At 39.2% G+C, this 26,875-nt stretch overlaps 1 protein-coding gene across 2 annotated transcripts in view; it reads right to left on the bottom strand.

Annotated features, from left to right (window-relative positions):
- Positions 1–26,875, bottom strand: part of MTHFD2L (methylenetetrahydrofolate dehydrogenase (NADP+ dependent) 2 like) — a 97,602-nt gene that overhangs the window by 33,610 nt on the left and 37,117 nt on the right. For both annotated transcript variants that reach the window (XM_045857904.1, XM_045857905.1), the window contains exon 6: positions 20,195–20,287. In XM_045857904.1, the coding sequence (XP_045713860.1) occupies positions 20,195–20,287 (93 nt within the window). The remainder of the gene's footprint in view (positions 1–20,194; positions 20,288–26,875) is intronic.

Genomic DNA, 26,875 nt, shown 5'->3' with positions numbered 1-26,875 from the left:
CACTACCAAAGTCTCTGTTGTTTTTGACGGCGACTTAGGCTTGAATGTCCCTACACTTTCTCCAAATGAAGTCATTCCCTTACGAGCAGCTATGAAGCCCTCCATGCTAGCAGCCTGTCTGTGCCAGCAGGCACAAATGCGGAGCCACTCCTCCAGACCTGAGGGTGACGACAGTGGCCCACTGCTGTCAGAAAGGCAGTCCTGCTCTACAAGCTGGTGTCGGGGGCAGGGGTGGTGGCGGCCTCTTATCTTCACAGTACGTCTCTTCTTACCTGGAGCCTCTGTCCTACAAATAACCTGGAATGAAGGTAAAGGAGACCCAATATTCTTGACTTGTAACACCTGGGGTAGAGGTTCTGCCCTTCGAATGGGAGCTCTCTGGACTAAGGGAGCCCCAGACTTCTAGCTGCTCTTGTTGGGAATACAGCTCTTGCAGCAATGAGCTGAGTGAGACTAGAAATTCTGGCAGCCTGCCACCTCCTGGGGAGATGTTGGAATGGGATCTAAGAGGAGAGGGAGCTCTGTGTTTCTGGATGCACCTGCCCAGAACAGAGCTTCTGTTATGCTGAGCAGGAGGAGAAATGGGACACCAAGGGCCATGGCTCAAGTGCCACAGACTTACACTTTTTTTAGAGACTTAGTAGATTTTCTTCAATAAATGTTTTCTATTTGCTGTATGTTCCTTAAGAATTTTCAGAGATTTAACATGAGTTTTTAAAAATTATATTTCACCAGTTATGTTTGTGCACTTGGGGAGAGAGTCCATTCCAGAACTCTCTCACATTGCCATTCCAGGAGTGTCTCCCTGCCCACAGGTTTCTCAGAAAGAGGTGTTCTGCGCTAACATGCATGTTTATATCATCATCACAAAAACTAATCACTTCACCTTCAGTGATGAAATTTTAAACTACATTTACTACAATATTCATGTCAGATGTTTCATATTTTAGAATAAAATTCTAAAACCTTTACATTAATTCCATGAATTAAATGAAAAAATAAAGTATTATTATTATTATTATTATTATTATTATTATTATTAATTTTCTCTGAAGTGTTTGGTAATGTTTTTGAGCACACTTTATTTTAATCAGCAAGCACCCTGCAAGCTGTCCAAAGAGAAGAGCCTTTGAAGAAGAGAGACAGATGGGTTATCTCTGCCCTTCAAACATAACCACAAATTAAGGTAACAGCTGTCTTCACTGCAAAGGTGTGTCACACTCTACTAGATGAGATGACAGCAGAGGCTGGAATTACAACATGGAATTTTCCACACCCATTCTGAATTTTCAGTACAGCAATAATAAATATTACTACTACTGAAAATATTTTGCATTATTAAAAAACATATAATCCATGTCCACACTAACCTAAATGGAATACTAGAACCACCGGAGTAAGCTGAACTATTCTGAGGAAACTGGCGCATATGAATATTCTATCTATATACTGATTTGGTAAAAAGTGACATATTCAAATGGTATTTGATTAACATTAGAATCCAGAATCAAACAAACATTGGTATTTGTTTATTTGATTCCTCTTGAATGCGTGTCAAGAAAATGTAAATTGATGAGGCATCTTATAGATTCTTCATCTCATTGATGAGGAATCTATAGATTGCTTTGGGTAGTATGGACATTTTAATATTAATTCTTCTTGTTTTTATACTTTCATTTTCGCTCATGGCTGTAATCCTTTATCTTTCTAAAAGCATCAAAAACACTTATTTTAAAGTCCATTTTGGTCTTGGCTAGCAAGCTCAGTTGATTAGCTCATTGGGTTTGAATTAGGGTACATAGAAGAAACAACCAATGAATGCATAAATAAGTGGAAGAACAAAGGGATCTCTCTCTCTCTCTCTTCTTCCCTCCTCTTCCTCCTCCTTCTCCTTCCTTCCCTATTCCCCCACCAAAATCAACAAAATATAAAATAAAGTCCTTTTGGGTTTTACTATTATGTCTATTTTCCTCACTGTCAGATTTTCTGTTTAACAGGATTGCTTTTTGTCCTTGCTTGTCTTTGTTAAGTGCCTGTGTATCATTTTCCCTAACATCTCCTCCTAGGGAACCCTGGTCTCTCACAACAAGCCCATGGTGGCCTCAGCGGAGGCTGGGCTGGTGGCCTGGCTCTGGAGCAGCCTGGCAGTTGGGCTATGCCCTTCCCAGCTCCCTTTTCAGACTTGTTGCTGCTAAGGCTCAACTCCATATCCTCAGAACTGTATACACTGTGGTCCCGTAACTGTACAAGCTGTTCTTAGTTCAGCCAAGAGACTACAAAGCAGGTGGCGCCTTTCCCAGCACCCAGTTTCACAGACGCTGTGCACATGTAGCCCTGAACTATGTGCACGACTCGTGTGGGCATAACATTGCCAGCACGGTTCTGCAAGCATTCGCCTGTCGCAACTCTGCCTTGCCTATGGACTGACTTTATAGCTTCAGACTGTTCTGAACCTCATTTGCCCCCCATTGCTTTTTTTTTCATTTAAGATAATATCCTTTTTCTAGTCTACAAGGATGCCATTTTCTTGTTTTCTAGAATACCTATGTTTACGAATTTATAAAATATTTTGCTTAATGTCTGAGTTTGGAGAAGATGGTATGAGGGATGTTTCAGCAGGTGCTTAACTCACCATGATTGGCCAAAATATCACATTAATAACTTTTTAACATAAAATGGTATATGTTATCAACAACATATGCAATATATATAACACACATCAATATATTTATAAATATCATTTACTCATATGTAGAGAGTAATCCTACTTAAATGCAGTAAATGTTTACAAGTCTATAAGAGTTGCTTTTGAAGGTGCCATGTTGAAGAGCAGCTGACTGCCTCTCAGGAAATCTGGCACGACCTTTATCTCTCCAGCACTTGATCAGATCCATTTCTCTGACTGATACCAGGGATGCTAGCTGGCTCAGGTTTAGGAATTAGGTTGAATGAAAAATGAATCATATCTTTTATCTCTAGACTCACATAAAATGCAGCAGGAGACCTGAATTCTAAGAGACAGGTAGGAACTGAGACTGTCTGAAGGCCGGGCATAGTCACATTTCTATGACAGGTTTATTCTTAGGTGTAACCTAAATAGCTAGTAGAATGTCAAGCAACATAGCCTACATTATTTAAAATACTATTTCTCTTGAGCACAGGCTGGGAACCAAAGTGTCCCAGGTTCGATTCCCAGCCAGGGTACATGCCTGGGTTGCAGGCCATAACCCCCAGCAACCGCACATTGATGTTTCTCTCTCTCTCTCTCTTTCTCTCTCTCTTTCTCTCTCTCTCTCTCTCTCTCTCTTTCTCTCTCTCTCTCTCTCTCTCTCTCTCTCTCTCTCTCTCTCCCTCCCTTCCCTCTCTAAAAATAATTAAATAAAATCTTTAAAAAAATACTATTTCTCATTCTTAGTTTTTATTTTTACTGTTGTTTCAAAAATGTATCTAGGTCAAGGGCAAATACTATGCAAGTTGCCTTACCATATGTTTTGATCTACTAATAATCTCTGATGCATTTCAAAGGAACTACTTAAAAGTTTACCTTGAGATGGCCACGGTTTCAATCGTTAGGGCAGACAGCATGAATGAGGTAACTGAGCAGCTTAAGAACTTAAGTGCTCCTCCCAAATATCCGGCTTATTCTCAGGAGTGTACTTTCTCTGGTAGCAGCACTCAAACCGTTATTAATCAGACCAAATCAAAGCCGAGCAACACAACATCAACAAAAAGCCCACAGCAAATTGTGAACAGCAAGAGCACTGGACTAAAAGGAATTCTTAGTTCTAATACTAGGTACACCACAACTAGGACTATGACCCAAGGTCAATGATGTGACTGTCTGTTCATCACATGTAAAAGAGAAGTTATAAATATCTAACCCATAAGAACACTTCACATATAAATATTTCATAAAATATTCACTAATTAACTTTTCTCAACATGCAATACACTCATCCATCTGTCCACTCATCCACTTAAAAGGTATTTATTGACAGTCAATTACACATTAGGCTCTATCTAGATACCCGATAATCCATAGATTAAGAAGAAACACATAGTCTGTTTTAGGAATTCAGACAGTTATCACAGAGTACGGCACTGGGAGGGAGAAACGCCCAGGATGTGGATGGAGATGAAGGGGTGAGGGACGCCGAACTGAGCCTGCAGCAGTGAGCGCTCGTTTCCCGGAGGACTGTGTTGATTCTAAGAGATGCCTTGAAAAGCAGGTGAAAGTGATCAGGAAAGCTGTTCTCAAGAGAGGAACCTGAATGTACAACAAAACAACAAAAATATAAACTTCCCATGAACTTTGTAGGTTTAAGCCATTTGAAATGGTTTGAGTCTGGATGTATGCTGAGGGTGATGGCGGGAGGTGAAGCTGGAGTCCTGCAATCCCCACTGTGCACTCAGGAGAAGAGAAAGACTGATTTGCTTCAGGTGATTGTGTTCTAATTCACGTGTGCCCTGAATTTACAAAGTACTTGGTCTCTCTCTTGAAAATGTTGGAGATAGCTAGTTTTACGTTACATTAAATCACTGAAAGAACTGTGGCTGGGGGTACCTGCTGATCTGGAGGGATGGGCAGGACAGAAGTCCCCGCGGGGCAGGCTGAGGAGCCTCTGAGGACAAGTTGCCAAGGCCTGTGCAGTAAAATCCTCCGGGGAAACTGAATACTCTCAATGCCAGTCTGCACCCCAGATCAACTACATCAGAATTTCTGTGTGTGGGACTCAGGCATCAGCAATTTCAAAGTTCCTCAACTGACTGAAATGTGTAACCAAGGTTGGGTTCCTGCTCTAAAGAAAGAGGGAATCGGGTGTATGCGATGGACTTAAGGCAGCATATTACTTATTGCCAGGGGAGGGATGAGTCTAAGGAGATCTTAGTGTTCACAGCTCAGACCCAGCTTTATTCCAGGCTCCTGTGTAGTCTATTCAGGGTTGTGGAGAGGGAGAAGCCATAAATAAACACTGGGCAGGAGCTCTTAAAAATTCTGTATTATGTTTTGTGCTACTCCAAGAGAGACTACCATGAGGGAGAGGCATTCTCTCCACTTTGCAAGAGAATTTCATTCAGTTCCACCATAAGGGCTCCAGAGCACCTAGGATGATCATGCAGCGAGGAGATGGGCCACAGAGGTAGGCAGTGTTGTTCTGTATGAACGTATGTAGTGGCGATGGGGTGGTGAGGAGGTTAAAGCAGAACACCACGTGAAAACCGGATGTGTTAGGGAGTGTAAAAATCTATCAGAGGCTTAAAAAGAATAAAGGTGTGAGGCATAATTAAAAAGAATTACACAGAGAATCTCTAAAGTTTTAGCACTATGAGGAAAATATCTAGATGAGAAATATTCTCATTATTTCAACAGATACTTACAGAATAGCTACTATGTGCCCCATATCAGAGAAAGTGGTGAGAATAAGACAACAAAATAGACAAAAATCTCTTCCCTAACGGAGCCTACATGTTCATAGGGAAGGTCATTAAGAAGTAAATAAATAAACACACACATTCCACAATGTCTGGCAATAAGTGCCAGAAAACAAAATAAAGGCCTGCTATTTTTAGATTGGCTTCTCAAATGTTTATTTGAACAGAGACATGAATGAAAAGAGTGTTATTACGCAAATTAGTGATTTTCAAATTTTTTGGTTTCAGGTCTACTTCAAACGACCGAAGAACCAAAAGACCTTTGTTCATGTGGCTTTTGTCCATTGACTTTAACAGATAAACAATTACAACTGATAAACTATTGAAATATTTATTTAATTCTCTGCAAAAAAATAATAATCCTATTATATGTTCAAATAACATATTTGATTCAAATAACCACATACACCAAAACAAAAAACTAGTGAGGAAAGAGGCTCCGTTTCACAATTCTGACACTCCTCTAGTGTCCAGCTAACAGGAGACAGCTGAGTGCTCAATCTGCTGCTGTGGGGGTCACACTCATATGTTGTTGGAAAAGGGAGAAGTGTTCTAAAAGACTTTTAAGATAATCGTTGTTATCTTTCTCTGAATCTACATTAAAACTAGACAAGGTTAGTTGCAATGTGGAATGTGAAGCCTTTTCAAAGAGGTTTCCAATATTGAAGCCCAGCATTGGTCTGACACTTTGAATGGGTTTAGTAATATTATGCATTGCTTATTTGAAAAATATCACCTCACTGAGTTACACACATCTTCCAAATGTTGTCACATATCATTATACAATATTTAAAAGTCTTATTTGTTGATATCACCATTGACCTCATGAAAAAAGAGTAAGTGTTGGGAGGCGGTCAAGCTTGCAGTGGGGTCACCACTTTTGCAAAATTCTGAGTGTGCCGGAGTCGAACTACAGTCTAGTCCAGAGGGCTGGTAGGGCTCACCACAACTTACGTGGGTGCCTTTGGTACCTACTCCCAGTCCTTGCTTTCACATCCTCCTTCCCACTCACAAAAGCAGACCACTGGGCACGCTGACCTATTTATCTGTACCACCAAGCACAGGCCTCCTCCCCATGCCTCATCTTTCTGGTCTGAGGATCATACCACTTCCCAGCAGACTGGAAAGACTGTGGTGATGAACAGAACGAACAGTCTCACTTTCACTTGAGACCCCACCCCACAAACAGGGAGTGGCACAACCTTAAAGGCATAGTAATCACATAACAACAGCTGAAACAAACAGTAACGAGAAGATTGCTCTGTTACACCTATCAACAAAATGAGTGGTGTTGTGTCTAATTTTGTTCTCTATACAGCATTACAGACAATATTATTAAAGAATTCTCAGTGCCAAACCACGCAGAGTCCACTGCCACAGATGAGGTCAGTGTACAGGTCAGAGTGTGGAAAGGACAGATACTTTGAAAGAATGAGAAAAGCTCTCTGTTCTCTTGGGGATTTGATGAGTGGCTCTGTTACCCTGCTTACCAGCTTTGTTTTAGGAGAATTACTAGTTGCTTATAACATGCTTTGTGATACAAGAACCAAACAAACAATAAGAGCAGCCCATTCATATTCTTTAGGAAACATTAAAATTATGCAAAACATGGAGCTCTAAACAGGCCTGAGATGAAAGCAGGGAAATGAAGGGAATAATTTTTGAGATAAAAAAATGCTTATAAAAAGAAACCAAATAAAACAATAAAACTAAATACCAAAAAAGGTCAAAACATTTTTAAAAATGAATAAAACCCACAAAAGTAGATGCAGAAGACTTTGTAGTAGTTTTTACCCTACCAAAACAAGCCCTTGCCATGTAGCCTCACAGGAGTGTAAAGAGACAGAGGCTGACTTTTGTGAATGTGACCATAACTCCCAGAGCCCCTGTCCTCAGGGGACTGGATTGTACTGTGTGGAAGAGGACTGGAAAAACTGAAGTGCACTACAATAAAAATATACCAGATGCACACAAGGTGCCTAGTTAACACTAGTAAAAGGAAAGAAAGCTGCAAACATCTTTCTTTATTAATAAACCCTTGAAAAGAGCATGCCAGCCAGCCACTCCCTCTTGGACGCCTTCTGTGACTACCCCAAACCAATACAGGACCAAGTCCCCTTCCACATATGCATCCATCCACAGCCCCTGCACTTTTGTTTCTCACAAGCTTTCCCATTTTGCCATTACCTTTACATTTGTTATTTGATTAATGTCTGTTTAAAGTAGACTACAAGCTTCCTGAGGGTAAGAAACTAAGTAAGTGTTGCTGGCCACCAGCACTTAACTCACTGCCTGGCACTACTTGATAGATGTGTGGAGTAAATGAAGACAGGGAGGGAGACGGCAGTTGTAGACTAGCTGGACACACCAGTCCCGGGGAAGTGGCACATCAATCCAACTAGGACAAAGACCAAAGGAAGAGTCACCAAGGCTCTTGTCCTATATCCTTTCATGAACATGGACAATAGTGTAGTGATTGCAGGGGCGAGGGTGGCATAAGAGGGGTAAAAGGTAACAGAAAAAATACAATAAAAATTAAAAATATATATAAATTGGTGAAAATGAGTTAATGTAAGAAAGCAATTGAATACACTTCAGTAAGCACCTATCAGACAGCTTGAGGCAATGGATAGATAAATCCTTAGAATTCTGACCAAGAAACTCGAAGTTTTCCTTGTGAGATAAGTTTCTTCTTTTCTCACTAGGGAAGAGGAAAGAGCTTCTAAGAAGAGAGAGAACATTATTTGAGCAGTTTCTCTCATTTGTGCCTTATAATTTAATTGGCTTGGCTGGCACTGCAGGGCTATAAACAAGGAGCAAGAAGGTGAAACTGCTGTAAGTGTCTCTGCAGGTCTTGGGAGTGTCTCACCTGGCAGTAGCAGCAAGGATTGGCAGGAAGGGAAGAAGAGGTGGGCAGAGATTCCAGGAATTTCCAAATCACAGATTCCAGGGGGAAGTGTGGATGTATACCGGTTATTCTTCTGCACATAGCATAATAGGACAAAGTATGGGCTGAGAAATTCCTCCTGTGGGAAAATGGAATGATACTGGCAGCTCTGCAATAACTAGTAGGTACCCAGCAGGGCAATGAGGCTGCCAGTAAGTCTGCACAAGCATGCAGTCTGAGGCACCAGAAAGAACTTGGGCTGTGGAGGGGTCTCCACCTTGACAATTATAAACTCTGTGATCTTATACTAATGGTAAGATTAAATTTCACATTTATAAAAATAAACACAGCAACACTTTCCAGCCCTTGCTCTAGGTTTGCTATGAAAACAAAATTAGGTCGATGAAAGCACACAGAATGGTGCTTGGCGCCAGCAGCATTCCATGAGTGACGGCCGCCTTTGGCATCTCGGTTTTCTAATTGAAAAGTCAGATGCAAAATGAATACTGGGTTGTATATAGTTGTTGTAGTGATATTTAGTTATTGTAAGTGACCTTTCCATGTAACTAAAATGTCTCTTTTTAAATAAGTTGCTTCAAACTTATTTTTAAAAAGTCAAAGTATATATATAATTATATTTTCCTAAATAAATGTCATCATTAATTACCTTTTGGCAATTTTAGCAACTCAATTTATTTTGTAAATGTCTTGTTATTTTTCTAGGGTTAAAAAACAAACATGGCTTAAAAGGCCATGATACAGATAGTAGCACGTAAAACCTACACGGTTCTCTATAAACGAACTAAAAATCCCCAGTTTTACCTGTGTTAGCCACTGTTGTCATATGACTATGATCTTGAGCTGATTCCAGGAACCTGTCATAATCAGTGAGTGATTATTTTTACATAATTATTCTAGGACGAATAGTGTACCAAACTAGCTTCCACTTAGAGTTTACTGGCCAGAGTCCCGGAGGAAAATGTGGTACAGATTATGAACTCCTAAAGAATGGTAGCATCACCCTGTGTGGGCAAGCTCTTCATAACTGCCACCTATCATGAAAGGGACACATTCAGCAGGCTGTGTCTTGTAAAAGCAGAACTGGAATAAAGCGTAGTAATACTCTATGCATCTAAGGAAAGTGCCCAGGCTTTTACTATTTAAATGTATGAATGTGAAATGTTATTTATCTAGTTAGAGAACCGTAGTCCTTTTCTGTAAGTTTTGCAAAGTGAAACGCATGTCAGGTTGTTTTTTTTTTTTGTCTTCTTTAAATATGTCCCTTTGGTTCTATTAAAAAGTGTTACTAGTAGAATGTGAGTGTGGCCAACATAACCATAAATTCTTGAGACACAGTTGTGCATGCTTGATGCCTACTCCTTCTATTACTATAACATGTGCACTTAAGGTCAAGCAAATGATCAAGGAAAATATGAAAAAGCACATCCCACTTGCCAAAGTTGTGGCAGCAACAGCTAATAGCGGAATGAAGAATTAAGATCAGGGGCTTTAGAGTAAGACATGGTTCCCTGTCCTGCTTCAGCCACTTCATTACACGGCCGTGGGCAAATCAGTTCACTCCATGCCTGAACATTTTACATGTGTTCCAAAGTGCTAGTAAACATTAGTCATTATTGCTATCATAAATAAACTTTATGAGCACTGATATTTAAAGAAAATATTGAAAAGTTCATACTGAAACTCTCTATACAAATATTATTTTAAGATCCACTTGTTAACAACCTCTCAGTTTTAAAAAACAATGTCCCATGATACTCAGAAATATTTTAATTATTTGATCATGTAGGAAAAATTTTAATGTCTCTACATATATCTTTTTAGAAATTTCAAGGCCTAGCTAATGCTAGGGATAAATCAGATAAATTTTGAAACTAGACAGGTTTTTCTAAGGTTTAAAATATTTGCATAAGGACAGAAATGGATATGCCCCTATTTATTATAGAGTGTATTTCAGTTAAAATCTGGATCTGTCCTCTGCCGACTGCGGTAGAACAAGGTGTTAATGACAGATCTCCGGGTAGTTCTAGGGCCCTGGGGCAAGAAGAAGAAACTTCAGCAGCTGGAGGTGTTGGAAACAGCACGGCAAAGGGAGAAGTCAGGACTCAGATGAGAGCAGGTAGAGGCTCCCCTTCCTTCCCCGTTCCCTCCTAGTCTTGCCCCACTCCTTCCTCTTGGAGCTAATTGAAAACTAAGTGATTTCTTTCTACTATGTATTTGCAAGTGAATATAAAAGCCCAAATTACCCTCAATCTTATCATCCCTAGGTCTTTCAGTTTCTCACCTCTCTTTTTCTATAAATTTTATTGAGGTATAATTTACATCCCATTACAATTTATCCATTTAATTCACATATCTTGTCATTTCTTCTTTTCTCTCAAGAGAAGTCATGTAATTAACACGTTTGCTTCTCTGCAGGAGAGAGGCCACGTCTGGGTGGCCTGCCAGTCCCACGGTCTTTTGTATTGAAAGCTTAGGCCCCCTGAGACAATGAGACAGCAGGCAGAACACTGCCACACACCAGGGGTGGGTCATCTTAATATTTTTAAATTTCATTTTATAATTATGAAATCAACACATCTTGGGGAATTTACTTAGATAATTCAGGGAAAGATAATATTTATCCATCACTTGTTACCCATCACTTGTTAGTCGGGGATAACCACTCTTCTCAAGCCGTATTTTTTTCTTCCATCTTTGCCTTTCTGCTTGTCAGTGTGTGTGTGGCAATGTGCCAGGGGGTCGTGTTTGGATTTCTACCATGCACGTAATCTAATATAATTACCTTTCAGAATATAATTGGCTGTAAGCATCTCTCTCTTTTTTTGATACACCATCATTCATTAAATGTTCCCATGTTGTTGGATGTTTAGACTCTTTCCAACTTTTTGCTATCATAAGTAAATCTGTGATGAATATCCTTGAATATTATCTCCGTCAGCCTCATTACAACTCTCAGTGGGACAAATTCCGAGATGCAGTATTTTGGGAACGGAGATAATGTCTGTTCACAAGCTTATATCCAAAACAAGTTTTTAAATCATTTTTATTTGTTTTTGAAGAAATGTCCTCAAGTTCACTATCTCGTCGTCTAGTGCTCAGGGTAAACTAACACCGTGTTCTGAGTTCTTTCCAAGCCATTCAGTGCTCCTTTGCAGAGCTTCCAAAAAAGTCAGCAAACTTACTACAAAGGAGGGAGGGAACCCCTTCAAATCAATTTTTAATAAAAAAAGTAAATTTGGGGTGATATCTTAGTGACCTAAAAGAACTTACATTACTCTTAGTAAACATGAAGGGATTCTTATTCACTACGATATGGTGTGCCACATTATTTCTAAGAATATCTTGACCAAATATCCTGGGATGCATGTGTATTATAATGTGTTTTTGTTGTATGTGTCTGTGTTTTACAAAAGCAGGAAATCTTCCCAGTTATCTTTAAAATAAGTATAAGCATGAATTATGAAACATAATAGAAACTCAGCAGAAACATGGAAATGAGGCTGCCTTTTTTTTGCAATGTAATAGCTGATCCCCGATATTGGTTATTATCTTGATTTGAAGGGCACATATTAGATGCTGAGATACTAAGGGGGCATCGCCTGCAATCTGCACACTCTGGGAAGAAGTTTGAGAGAAGAAGCCCATGCTCATGCATAGTCCTCATTAATGCTCAGGTTTTGTAACAAAGGCAAGCCATTCTAAAATAAGCAATTACTAATCAACCAAATAAGGAATAAATTTGGAGGAAATGTACTCAGGTGAAAGACAAAGAGACAGAGACAGAAACCTTTCTCCAACTATATAAAAGAGGTGAAATGAAAGGGCTTTCACAGAATGCTGTCTGAGGAGACACAAGCCGACTCCCTCCTTCTCATCCCCGCCCCTCAGAACCCGAGCCACACCCACAGCAGGCAGCCGGGTGCACAGGCTCTCCACAGCCCGTTTTATTTGAACATCATCTCTGCATGGATCACACAAGTGCTGATGCGAGACATTTTGATCCCTGATTTTTAAAAAAAGTTTCATTTTTTCTGTATTTTAATTAGATGGGTGAATGTAACTCAAAAGCACAACTAATAATAACTGACTACTGATAATAAAATCATTTCACTTTCTTCCAGTCAACACATGTTTGGAAGAGACATTTAGCAATACCGTGCAATCTGAGTACACCAGAGGAATGATGACCTCACCAAAAAAGGGCGTGTGTTCCTACGCACATGAGACAGTGAAGTATTTCCTTAGTTTTTCATTGAAGACAATCATCAGTTCTCAGCTGTGACTCTGCCTCCTCCCTACCTGACCCTTGAACTCTGCAGGTGCAAGCTCTGATTCAGTGGTGCTGATGCAATGCCATCGTCAGCCTTTGTGAAGTGGAACAGCCCAAACAAGGCAATGAGGTTGAATGGATCCTGAGGAGAGCATCTGCCCCTATAAAGGCCCTCCTCAACTTCTAGGAAAAAAGCTAAAACTAATGATAAGCACCTGAATTCTGAAGAAGTTTATTCATTGAACAGTGAGTTTTCTAATCCCCAGTGCAATGTTATCCACTAGGTATAAGAAATATAATGATAAGTACTGATAAGCACCTGAATTCTGAAAAAGGAAGTTTACTCATTTAACAGTGAGTTTTCTAATCCCCAGTGCCAGGTTCTCCACTAGGTACAAGAAATATAAAAATAAATAGGGCACGGTCCTGGCTCCTGGAAGTCATAATACAGTGGGTCTCACATCAGTGCTGCCCCCTCACTGTGGCCACCTTCCTCACCACCCCACCGAAATGCTTACTGTGCCTTAAAGACTCTTCTAGGTCCTCTGTGTTTCCACTCTCCTCCTCTTTCATTATTTTGTTACACTTCAGAATTCACAATGTGACGCTCAAGAGAGGACTTTTCTATAAGGGCATCCAATGTCACCCCATATTAGCTGATGAATCTAAATTTTACATAATATTAAGGTGTAGTCTATGCCTTACATGGGTGTTGTTAAGCAGCTTTTGTTCCACTATAAGCTATGACAACACAGCCTCATATAAAGTAAGGTCTATCAAAAAATTAATAAATTAGAAAGGTGAAAGTCCAATGAAGTTATTGTAGAAAAAATGCTTTAAACCTCCTCTTCAGTGTAGTTCAGATAACATGATTGGAGGCACTAGTTGAAATGAGTAATAATATTCAAGGTAAGTATTTTAAAAGGCACAGAGCCTTAGAGTAGATTTTAAATCACCTACTGATAAACCAGGAAAAACATGGCCTCAGTCACTGCTCTTTATCAGAAATGGATTAGCTACACTGGAATCTATCCTGCTTTTAACGTGGAGACTATCATTTGCTAACAGAGAGAGAGGGCTTTTAATCCCTACTAGCACGTGGACCCTGACCAGAGCCTCAGGAGAGTGGAATGGACAGCACGGGGCAAAAGAACAGATGGAAAACAATAAACCAGAAAACTAGACTATACGGCCATGAAAAACTATAGAGCACACCCAAAGCATGTAAAACTTGTTTTTGGGTCCTAGCTTTTAAAGAATAAGGATCCATAAGCCAATAGAAGCTTCAAGCAAAAACTAGGCAAGCTGGGCTCAGAAATCAAATAATCAGACCATAATGGATTGAGAAAACATTTTCTTTTTGCTTTATACTGCATCAAAGTAGTTACATAATAGGCACGAGAAGTGCAGGCTTCCTACGGCAGAAACGCGCTGTGAAGACTTAACAGGCTATTGGGCTCAAGGCCACAAACAGCAGCACCGTTGGGCAAACCAGTGAAGTCACATGATGGAGACAAAGTGCATTTGATGACAACAGCTTGGGTGGTCATGACAAACAGACCACGAACAGACCAGAAATGCAAGCACATACAGAAAATACAGGCTGTGAGAAACCTTTATTAATAAAGCCTAAATGTATACATGCTAATTCTGTTTTTGAGAATATAAGTAACCTTTCATAAGTAAATAAAAGACTTAAGACCCATATAATAAATATTAAAGGTATCTTGTGCAAATAATATTAGGTGTTTGCAGTGATATTCAGTTTTTGTACTGCATTATTCATAATAGTAAAAAAATTGAACAATCTGTCCAACAATCAAGAATCAATTACATAAATTACAGTATACCCTTAACATAGAATAAGTACTACGAAGTTATCAGAAATCGTGTTATAGAAGAACGCATTTTATGAGGAAACATACACAGTGCGGAGCTGTAAAATACAGATAGTACATATGAGTGAACAAGTTGTGCATTAGTTGCTTTTACATACAGTAAATATAAAGGAGTTGAAGGCCAGATATGAAATTAACTTTGGCTGGCTTTGGCTGGAAGTACGGGTTCTTTCCTTCTCTTATTCCCCATGTTTTCTAGAATTTTACGATAAGGACATATTCCTAACATTAGGGTAAAAAATCTATATCCAAGCATCCTCATGTACATCGATAGAGCCTGTTTGCTGTGGACCAGGGAGGTGTTGTGTACTTGGTAACTCAGGCTCTGGGAGTGGACTGTGGGGTCTGGAACGGGGAGGGGAGAGGAAGTAGAAAGAGAGAGGAGATTGGGTGAAGGTCTGAGAGGACGAACCCCTTCACCTAAGTGCCTCTACCTCCCCCAACCCCTCACAAAGTCAGACTGTTCCGAAAGAAAGAGAGGCAACAAGAGACTTACCCAGGGACAAATACACAGTCATCCCGAGAAGCCACAAACCTTAAGTAAAAATTAAGCTTTTTTTGAAGTTGGTCTCATGTGTAAGTCACTTCTTAATCTATGTTTATTTTATGATAATCAGTCAGCTTTGACACCGTATTATTATCCAAAGAAAACAAAAATATATTCCTTTAGTTATATGAAAGTTATAGCTTAATAAGTAACTGATTTGTTATTTCTAAATTATTGTTTAAAGACATGCCATGGCCTAAGAAGGACTAACACATAACATATTAGCATATAATATTTATTGGGGTATTTGCAGTATGCTAAGGCCTGTGCTATATGCTCTTTACATGGACTGGCTGGCTTAACACCCCTACGTTAGAGGTTTTTGTCACTCTTTACACTGAAGAGGTGGAGGCCCAGAGGGAAGGGGAGACTTGACCAAAGCTGCACAATGAGCAAGTGGCAGAGTTAGGACTCAGATTCAGAAATTTTTACTCTAGCATGGCCTGTGCGTTTACACTGCTCTACACTATTGACAATAGTTGACAAGATTAAGATAAATGACACTTTTGAGGAGCACGAAAGGAATCCTAAGTGGAGCAGCAGAGGCTAAAGGGGACAAGATGAAGAATGAAAAGAATATGGGGAGAAGAATAGCATCGATAAAACCATGCAGTGTGCTGGCGTCCACTCAGGAAGCACCTGGGGCTATAGAGGATTAAGTCCTATCCCCAGGCTGCAGGAGCTGTAGAGGATGGAGCAGGCTATTTGCATGCCCTTCCCCACCTTCCCCATCAGTAATGTTCAGGGCGAACATTACTGATGCCGCTCAAAGGAAGAGGAGATACTGTATTGAGAATCCAGGATGATGCTTGATGGGTGCATACCTAAAACTTGAAAATACAATGGGAGGAGTGGTGAAAAGGAGTTGGTTAGTCACCTTGTATTTTATGAAGAGTAAATATGAATATTCCAAATCACTCTACTGAATTGCCCACTCAGTATTATACTGCAGTGTCCATCATTAAAAGTGTTGCAATGCACATGCTAGACTTAGGACTGTTGAGGTTCATTCATCATGCTGCAAGGGATGGCCTATTAGGGGACAAAATGACAGCTCTCACCAGCTGTGACACTGCACCCAGAGGTTTATAATAATAGGCAAGTGGCATTGACTCAGCAGCTTGCCCTCCGAGTGAAGCTAGTTCCACACAGTTTACTCAGATGGGTGGAGGGACCTTTAGACAATGTCTGGAAAAAATCTGCCTATCTTCCCTGGAGAATGAAGATTCTCAGAACCTTTACAAATGTAGGATTTCCCCGTTTTCTAGAAGTGTGAGATATGAGAGAACCAAAGAATTCTCCAACACAGTCTTAGAATCGGCATCCTATTCCAGCTGGCTTCCCTCCTTTATCATCAGCCTCACACAAGGCAGTCTCGCCTTCCACAGAACTACAGCAGTCCCCTTTGATCCTCGGTTCCACGGTCTGTGCAATCAGTTACCTGTGGTGAACCTAGATCCAAAAATACTAATGGAAAATTCCAGGAAAAAAAATGCACAAATTTTACATTGTGCACTGATCTGAACAGCATGCAAAAATCTTGCGTTGCCCTGCTCTGTCCCACCTGGGATGTGAACCATCCCTCCATCCAGCACATTCACACTGTATATGAGAATCTTCCCTGCCTGTTAGCTGCTCAGTAGACACCCCAGTTATCACGGGTCACACTAATGCATGCTCATGTTCAAGTGACCCTTATTCCACTTAATAATATCCCAAAGCACAACAGTAGCAATGCTGAAAATCTGAATATGCCAAAGAGAAGCTGGAAAGTGCCTCCTTTCAGTGAACAGGTGCGTACGGTACAATAAAATATTGAGAGGGAGAGAGAGCGAATGTGAGAGCAATAGTCACATAAATTTCAGTTCATTGTTAATTATTTTGTTAATCTCCTACTATGACTAACTTATAAATTAATCTTTATCCCAGCTATGTATGTAAAAGGAAAGCATAGTATATAGAAGGCTGGGTACTACCTGCAGTTCAGACATCCACTGGGGGTCCTGGAATGTATCTGCAGACAGTAGGAGGGCTACTTGACTTCTTTACTCAATTGTTTAATGCCCTGTGTTTCAGTTGTCTGTAGCAGTGTCTTTCTTCACCTTTCTCATCATTTCTTCACCTTAACACTTATACTTTTATCTTTTATTTATAACACTACTCTTTTACTTAAAAAAATAGTTCACTTTTATAGCTTTATTAATTTATGACAAACAAAAAATCCATCTTTATAAAATTATATCTCTAAAAAGTTATCAGCTAAATTTGTATCAATTTGAAGAAGTCTTTATTCTCATTATAATCTCAAAATCAACACAACACACATCTATCGACTACACACAGTGTGTCAGACATCATCCTAAGCACCAGCAAAAAGAAGTCCTGTCCCTGCTGTGGAGAAGAGAAGGCAACAGACAACTATAAACAGGTGTTAAGTGTTATAACCACAATATGGCAAATGTTCTGGAAACAAATTCTTTTTGTGAACTCAGAGAGGTAGCTTGGAATAGGGACTTAGAGCCTTTTATGTCTAAGGCCGTAGGGTGACAGTATCTGGTTTTCAGAGTTGATCTTCTAAATGAGTGTACATCTTGAATTCTGGGGAGATGTTTAAAAGGTAAGTGCTATATAGTTAAAACTATAAGGTTACAACTATAAGAGTTTGAGAAACTAGAGAAGTGAGATTAATATGAACATAAGCTAATTTTAGTCATGATCCAGGGTCTTCACACACCAATTTCTCTTTCATTTCTTCCTCTGGAAGCCCATCCAGGATTTCATCAGCACATTCTTTACTCTCACCTCAGACATTATCAGTATCTCTGATCCTCCTCCCACTCTTCCTGACTTTTAAATGGCATCGCTTCCATATATGTCTTAACCATTCTAGTTATGACAACCATGCAGCCCTCCCCGTTGCAGCCGCCTCTGCCTTTTGATCACTGCTTCCTTCTTTGATCCCCACTGCTAATCGTGTTTATTTCCCCACACAAAATGCATGGTGTGGTCATTTTAGTTATATTTCATTATTATTTTCTGGTTATATAAAAATTTTTTAATTGATTTGAGAGAGGGGAACATCAATTTGTTGTTGCACTTATTTATGCCTTCACTGGTTGGCTCTCGTACGTGGCCTCAGCAGAAACTGAACCCACAGCCTTGGCGAATCTGGATGACGCTCTAACCAACTAACCTACCTGGTCAGGGCCTAAAATTTCTATTTTTTAAGATTGATGCAGGCCTTCTTTATAATTTCACTGTAATTTACCAATATATACATATTTTATCCTCAAATTTTCTGGATGATTACTAAGGAAATAAAAATGTAGCAGTCTAATTACTTCTTATAAATTCTCAATTTTCTTCCCTGAAATTTCCCATTACATCACACAAATATTTCTTCAGGATGACTGCAGAGCTATATACAGAGCTGTTTTCCAGAATTCAGCATACACTTGAATCTAGTCAGAGGCATCAGAGCTGGGATACAAGGAAAGGAACAACACCTGTTGCAACTATCCACACTCAAATGTTCCCTGGCCAGGATTCAGAGGGTGTGTGGCCAAGGCACCACCTAAAACACCCTGCTCATGGGACTGGCGCCCTCTGGTGGCAACAGGATACCCGGAGTAGGGTGGCTGCTGTATAGAGCTTCAGTACTGTCTCATCCATCACCTGGAGACCTGAGTACCTCCTGGCTTCTATGTCATTAATATTATATAGAATGGGTCCTTCCTTCCCCTGTCTCCTTTTCATGTCTTATTTTTTAACACCTTGCACACAGTGCTGGCTTAGGCCTTTACAAAGGAACATACAGTAAGTCTATAGGAAAAGCTTAAGGCTAATGATAGTGTTGGCATAACAACTTGTGCCATGAGGTTTGACTTAGTCACAGCAGAATGTCAGTGGTTCCCGACAGAGGACTGATTACCCCTTGTCGTTTCTCATAACAGGAAAAACATGAGCATAAATGTATAGCGCAGGCTTTGCTTCACTGGAAGAAAATCTGCATTAGTATTACACTTGTAAATGGGATCTAAGATCAATTGTGAAACATACTTTATAAGTTGTTAACAGTAGAGTCAATCAAATAACACCTTTTAAAGATGATGTTAATTTCATTCTGTCTAAAGTTAGAGATGGACAAAGATGACACTCATATTCCTCTCTCCTCACAAAATTCCAAGTCCTGCGTATGAATTCAAGTGTTTCTAAAAAGAAGTCAATATAATATGTATTTTCCATGAATCTCTCAGCTGCAGCAGCAGCATGTCACCTACTGTTGCCCTGTGGTCTGACAAAGTCCACTGACTCTCTAAACATCTGTCCTTCTGTCAATACAGTTCAAAACCTTGCATTTGGTATATGACCTGAATATAATTTCTTAGAAAAAACAGAAATGTGGTTAGCAGCTTATTGGTGACTTCTAGAATTACCAATAACATCTAATTGATAAACAAAATTAAGCCTCTCATTCAAGCCTCGGAGTAAAGCATGAAGAAATGTCTGCAATGTACAAATACTATGTGGCAAGAGTAAAGGTAGAATCAAGGGTAGAATCATTTCATATGTTCAAATGTAAAACAAATTAGGAAAAAAACCCTAGATCCATTAAATTGAAGTGTAATAACTGTTCTCTCTATTTCTACTCTCGCCTCTCTAAAGTCAATTCTCCTTGGCCCAGTGTAAGTAATCTTTGAAAAGCATATGCCAGACTGTGTCAGTCTCCTGTTCCCAGGCATCTTAGCTTGTATCAAGGTTTTTACCATGGCCTCAAGGTCCAGCATGTGCTAGCCATGGCTATCCCTTCAACAGCATTTCCTACCAGTCTCCCCATAACTCGTTCATGTTCAGAAGCAATGATGTCTGCCAAAGGAACTGGCAAAGTGCACATTGGTTCTTGTGCTTAGTCTTGCATTCCAAAGGTTCTTCAGGCTTCCCATAATGAAGTGACAAATGCTAACACTGGCACAATGGACCAATATGATGACTGCCAAGAGACAGAATCCAGTTGATGGAAATGAATCATAAATATGCCTAACTCTCTGAAGAAGTGTTTTTTGCAGACATCCCAGCAATTAGGGCAGGAGTTACTCTGCTGATGATATTCCACCAAATAACACCCACTAAAGACTTACCTGCAGCGACTATGACAATATCTGCCAGCTGAGTATGGATCTTCATTTGTTCTTTGGGGGTGTATCTGTGAGCTATTGTCACAGTGGCATCACCTGGAATGCAGAAGAACTTCTGTTAGTGATTGTTTAGCTTTTTCATAATTTATTAATACTCCAATTCTAGAGGAGTTGTTCCTAAGCATAGGAAAATTGCTTTAAAATTATTAAATCACTTTGAAAACAAAAGCTGGATAAGAACATGTAGATGGCCCATAGTATTGTACCCTTTAATTACCAGTGGAAAATCAAATGAGACCAAACAAGGGTATGTCCTGATTATTACTGGAGAGCTATAAACATTGGGTTGGCCAAAAAGTTTATTTGTTTTTTCCATAAGATGGCTCTCACAGCACTTCACTCAAAACAATTTTGTTTGGTTGTATTGTGACAGCTGTCAGATCAGCATAAATTTTTTAAAAAACCTTATGAAAATTGATGAATTTTTATATAGCCATTTTAATATTGAAAATATACAACATCTTCAGCATATTATGCTTTACTATTTCAAGAAAAGTAAAAACACAACTGAAATGCAAAAAAAAAAACACCCCAGGATTTTTGCAGTCTATGGAGAAGGCGCTTCAAGTGATCAAACGTGTCAAAAGTGGTTTATGAAGTTTCCATGCTGGAAATTTCCTGCCGGATGATGCTCCACAGTTGTGTAGACCAATTGAAGTTAACAGCAATCAAATTGAGACATTAATTAAGAACAATCAATGTTATGCCACATGGGACATAGCCAACATACTCACAATATCCAAATCAATAAAGTTATTGGTGAAAATGAAAAATGTGTTTTTTATTTTACAGAAAAAAACTAAATGGACTTTTTGGCCAAACCAATAGAATCCTAAAGCTTAGCATTTGAGAGTTCTGTATTGACAAGTTAATACATAGATGTAGGAGTCACTCATTGGCTTGATAAGATATGTAAATACTGAAAACAGTCAGATAAGTGCACTAAAAATGAGGCAACGTATTGTGGCAGGACAGGTTATAGATTAATTCTGCCTCATCTTGGCAGGTGCCTCATCTTGAGGTATCAAAAAGGGTTCCAAAAGGAGGCAACATCCTCTTTTATATCTTAAAGCAGGAGTAAAAGTCCACCAATCAAGGACCAACTTTGAAATTATGTGTTTAGGAAATGACAAAGAATCCTATGCTTTAACAAAAAATATTTATACATACTTTAATAAAGTGATGTATGAATAAGAAAGGTTATCAGACTGAGGGAATCCAGTGATTGAAGTGAGAGCCAAGGAAGAGAAGTGAAAGAAAGGCAGTAATAAGTGTAGTCAAATGAAGGACTTCCAGTATGAACATAGCTGTGTGAGACAGTATTTTCTATCTTCCCTTCCTGGATAACATACATCAACAGAAACTGCACCATCTCTGTTTGTAGCAAAACTAGAGGACATATTTACCACAGACTCTAAAAACATGTAAGATTTACCCAAGAGCAGCAGAGTTAGTACATACCATACAGAGAGAAAGGCAGCAAAGAAATGCAGAAAACAACAAGATGGCTAGCAGCAACAGAGCTCTGAAAATGACTGCAAAAATATACTCCCTGAAGGTGAAGGGCTCACATCAAAATGCAACATTTGTAACATAAAATAGGAAGCAGCTCTGAGGTAGCCCTTACATAGGAGAGCCATTTCAACAAGAAGGGAGTCGTTTGACTGTGAAGTTTTTGAAGGAGGAATCCAAAAGCTTCCCAGTATCTCCTCCACAACCCTAACAGAAGAATCCTGCAAATAGCAGATCCAAGAAATCCAACTCATTCAATAGTAACTAATTTTAAAAAAGCATTTGACAATGCATCGAAAGTATACTATATAAAGATCAGCTCAGGGGAATTTGGGTGTTGATAGAAATATTCAGATTCTATTGTAGTTACATGACTACAATAGAATAGGATTTGTTTAAATTCATGGATGTATACCAAAAAGAGGGAATTTATATGCAATTCTCTTAAGTTAAAAAAATACATTTAAAAAGTGGCAGACTCAAGAAAAAAGCAAAAAGCGAAAAAAAAAATGTAAGGAATCTACCAACATACCAATAAGCTCAACAGCACAATATTGTTGTGAAAAAGTTGAACATTATGATTAAACATTATGCCAAAAAAATTTAAAATAAGTTAAAGTCACAAAAACTGGGGAAAAGGACTTGAATTCATACAAGTTGATTTACAATGGCCAACACTGACATACATTCAGTAAAACAGATGGATTTTAAAGATTAAAAAAAGAATCCTCTGAGCCAGCAAGTAAAAATCCAAAATTTTACATTTAACTGCGGAAAACAGCAGGGCATTGCCTACAAGAGACACATGTAAAGAAATTAGAAGCCAAAGATTTTATATTCACTCAGGTTGTCCTTCAAGATTAGAGGAGTCAAACAATTTTGGAATTGTAAGAACTCTGGGAATATTGTTCATATGAGCTTTTCCTGCGGAACATGCTAAAAGAAAAAACAATATTGAGATGACTTTCAATCAGTATCGAAACATGTTTGGGGTTATTTCACTCCCCTTAGCTTGTTATTACTCCTCAGTAAGTCTGGCCAGAGAAAACCATGGGAAATATCAAAGCCATATTTATACTTGACTGATCAGTTTCTGACTTGGTGATATCAAACCATGAAAAGGTTTTCAGTCAGTCAGATGATGATAGCAAAGAAGTGAACCAAGAGGTTTAAACGCAACTGTTTTCTGATAATGTCTTTGCCCCTTAACACCTGTTCCTGGTCCTGAGTGCTGTCGTGTGTTAAAATAAAAAACAAATAGAGACTAACCTTGAAGATTCCCTGAGCAGACAAAACCAGTTTAGTCATACCAGCAAAGCTTAATTTACCTTATTTGACAAGGCTAATCTGACCTGGGTCATTTCTTCCTTATGCCTCTGAACATCATAAGCAAAACTTGAATTGCTTTCCATGGTTGATATGAGGTAAACATGGACCAATTCCCTACCATTTAAGAAAATTCTAATATAACCAATCACTGTGAAGAACAAACAGTCCCTGCTTTCTCACTAATATAAACTGCTTTACAACAATTTGCCCCTGAGCCTCATTCCATGTTTCGGTTTAAGGGCTCCCAGCTTGAAACTATCTTCTGGGTGTGTTTACTATAAACTTTTACTGATCACTACTTTTACTGATTACTACTGGTAAACTTTTACTGATGACTATTTCAGTGATTGATTGGCTTCACTTCTGTTATGTCTGAACTTTTGACACTTGCTAACTACATTCTTATTTACCCTGTCTTACTTGACATTGTGAACGCTCCTGTCACTCCTATTTTCAGTGCTGGTGTCCCACTGCTTTGCTTCAACGAGTCCTCGGGCTTGCTGCACCTAATTCTCTGTCTCCTCAGGTTTTCCCCGGGATGGTCAGTACTAACAAGCTGCAATAGCTACTCCATAGAATGGTGTGTACCTCTGACCCTCAGGTGACTTTTTCCCACACTCGGTTTTATATTCTTATTGTTCACATGACAATAGCCCCTGCAAGGACCTAACTTTTCAACTATACATAGACACAGTAAAAAAAGGGTAAGCAGTCATAAACAACTTCATCGTGCCCAGTACTTTACATCATCAGTGTTAAGATACAGCAAGAATAAAAGACTGAGAACCTATCTCCCAGAATCTCAGAGTTCTGTTAGAACATAATAATTAATTGCTGGGCAAGATATGCTGCTTTCTATACAAAAGTTCGGGTGATCAAGAACTGTCTGCCGGAAGCCACCTGAGCGGTTTTCTGTGCTATCATGACCTCTGTAACTTATGCAAAGTTGCAGGTTGTAGCAAAGAGTTCTTGGCAAATAACAGAGTACCAATGTGAGGAAAATATTTGCTATTTAAAAAAGCTAGAACAAATGATACAATATGCTTCATTTTAGTGTATCTTTTTTTGTCAATATTGCCTAAATGAGTTTACTTCTGTTCAATGTTTCTAGGCCATTCCCTACCTTCATTTACTCAATAATCAAGAAATATTCCCAGAACCATGCTAAGCAATGGAGCTTCACAATTCTCTACTCACATGTGAAAAGCAGATATGTAAATAAGAATTATAATACAGTGTGATAAGTTTTACGCTAAAAGAAGGTATATGGACCACCATCATGTACTCTAGCTGAGTAGGGTCAGTTAAAGCTCTTAGAGAAGACAGATTTTGATGTAAGAATTTGTTTTGCTTCCATTTCAACCTTCTATGCCTTTCCCATTCTCTCCCACTGATAAATTATTTCCCATGAAACATGAGAAAGGCATATACTTTAGCCCAGACTGCTAGGAACTTCTTCCTTATAAAAGCTGACGTCTACCATTTTGCAACTTTTACCATGATTACAGATCTATCTTCAACAGAAACACAGAACAAGTCTCAACTCCTTTTCCATAAGGCGAATTTTCAAATACCTCCTTGTTCCTGTATCAGCTGATAAAGCTGAATGGCAAAACCAAAGGAGCTGGAATTTCATGTGCAGGGTTTGCCTTTGCCACTTCCTCTTGATAAGGAAGAACTGAGTCATTCTCGCCACAGTAACTATTGCCATGGTCTGGTTTAAAAGAAACACTCACTGAGGAAATCCCAGGAAGGAAAACTCAGTACTCTTCAGCAGAAACAACACTCGATGCATCTTAAAATAATGCTGCAATCTCTTGATTCTGAATTCCATTTACTGTATGTTTTATATTCCAGCTTCAGTTGCTTTTTCTGGATTAAATTGTCTAAATTATTTTAGATATTGTTACAGAGCACTCGGATGTAAGTCTTCTGTTCATGCTTTGAATGGGCCAGGCTTTAATGCCTTTGTAGCTGGTCAAGACCTGGCTGGCTTGATTTGTGGTGTATCAGTCCTTCAGTTTTCTTCCAAACATGTTGTGCGAATGGCTTCACTTTTAACTAGTCATATACTGTTTTAAGCTCATTCCTTTTCAACATTTACTTTAGAGTTCCTTTGAGAGAGAGTACTAGGAAGGACTGCCTGACTCCTGAGCACCAGTGTCTGTAGATATTTTTAAAATATGTCCCAAGATTTGCCCAAAAGTTATGGAGTTGAAACCTTGAATACATGTATGCAACGAAGACAATATACAAATGAGCAAATGTATACATAATAAAATTTTGCACAGCAATAAGTGCTAAGAAGAAAAGAGTACAGAGTAAGTGAATAAAAAGTGATAACATGGTGGGTGTTTTGATAGGGTGCTCAGGGGCAGCCTGAGGTGGTAACATTTGAACAGAAACATGAAGGAAGTGAGCAAATAAGTGATATAAATAACTTCAAAACCAGCATCCAGGCAGAAGACAAATCAAGGGCAAAGATGCTGACAGATGAGCATGGATGTCATGTTCTAGAAAAGCAAAAGGCAGCTATGACTGAAGGGCAGTGATGGAGGTGAAAGCGGTAGGAGAGGCATAGGAAGATGCAGCCCAGGTTAGATCATGAAAGGTCTTGCCAGCATAGTAAGCAATTCGAATTTCATTCTGAAGTTACATTGTTCTGAGTGTTATGGGAAGACAGAGATGATTGAAGACCCACCAGTTGAAAATAATCTGTGTATGGGAAATGGGACAAGGGTGGTACAGGGAAATTAGTTTATAAATTGCACAGTTTCAAGGGAGAGATAATAGCTATCTGGGCCAGGATCTTATCAGTGGAGGTGGAAAGACCATGACTGCTAATGGAGAAGATACAGGGTGTGAGAGCAAGAGAGAAGTGAAGGAAGGCCTGAGCAACTGGCGAAGTGATGATGACGGCACTTACTGAGATGGAAGACCATGGGGAGTTAGACTAAGAGTGAAAGATTGGATATGGCCAGTGTTGCAATGCTGCAGTGGGCAGTGGGTTACCTGGGACCAGAGCACAGGGGGAGACAGATGGTATTTAAAGCTATGGGGCTGAGAAGCATCACCCAGGAAATGGCTCTGGAACAAAATGTGAAGCCCTGGACTCATTCCAGTCTTCTGAGAAATCATCCTCAACCCTGACAGCACTAGAATCTTCCATGTTTCAAAAAATGTTAATGTTCAAGTCCAACTTGTAAAGATTCAGATTTAATTGTTCTGTGTTGAGCTCAGGCAGCTGTATTTTTAAAAGCCCCCACATGATTCCAGTGGGGAGCTAGGGTTGAGAATCACTTTTTCAGAAGTTGGGAAAAGAAGAATGAGTGACCCAGAAACACAGAATGAGAAGAAATGTCTAGTGAAATAAGAGAAATTCATGCCAGAGGTAGATTTAATCTGTGCTTAAACAATAAAAGAAATTACTCTATAAAATGTGACCATTTCATTAAATTTAAAAGCATGTAATAAATATTACTCAGTCCATTACATAGTTTCCTGGTTATAAGGACCCTCAGGAGAAATTATTTTTGGTCTTAATGTCAGAAAATGTTTTATTTATTCTGAGCAAGTGTTTATTTGTAATCTTAAAGACAGTTAATTGGGTAATTAGTCACTTCCCCCTGCTAAAAAGCTCTCAGGATGAAATTAGTGACCCAATCATGGTAAGTATAATTTATATTCAATTAAATAAATTCAAGAAACTTACATTCACTACCAGTATATAAAAAGCAATGTGCTTGGAACTGAGGATATACCCATGAAGATTTACTATGTCTA

The sequence above is a fragment of the Phyllostomus hastatus genome, unplaced genomic scaffold, assembly GCF_019186645.2.
Source record: "Phyllostomus hastatus isolate PE091 unplaced genomic scaffold, TTU_PhHast_1.1 phas_scaffold_1674, whole genome shotgun sequence".
Classification (NCBI taxonomy): domain Eukaryota; kingdom Metazoa; phylum Chordata; class Mammalia; order Chiroptera; family Phyllostomidae; genus Phyllostomus; species Phyllostomus hastatus.
This window is presented reverse-complemented; position numbering and strand designations above follow the sequence as displayed.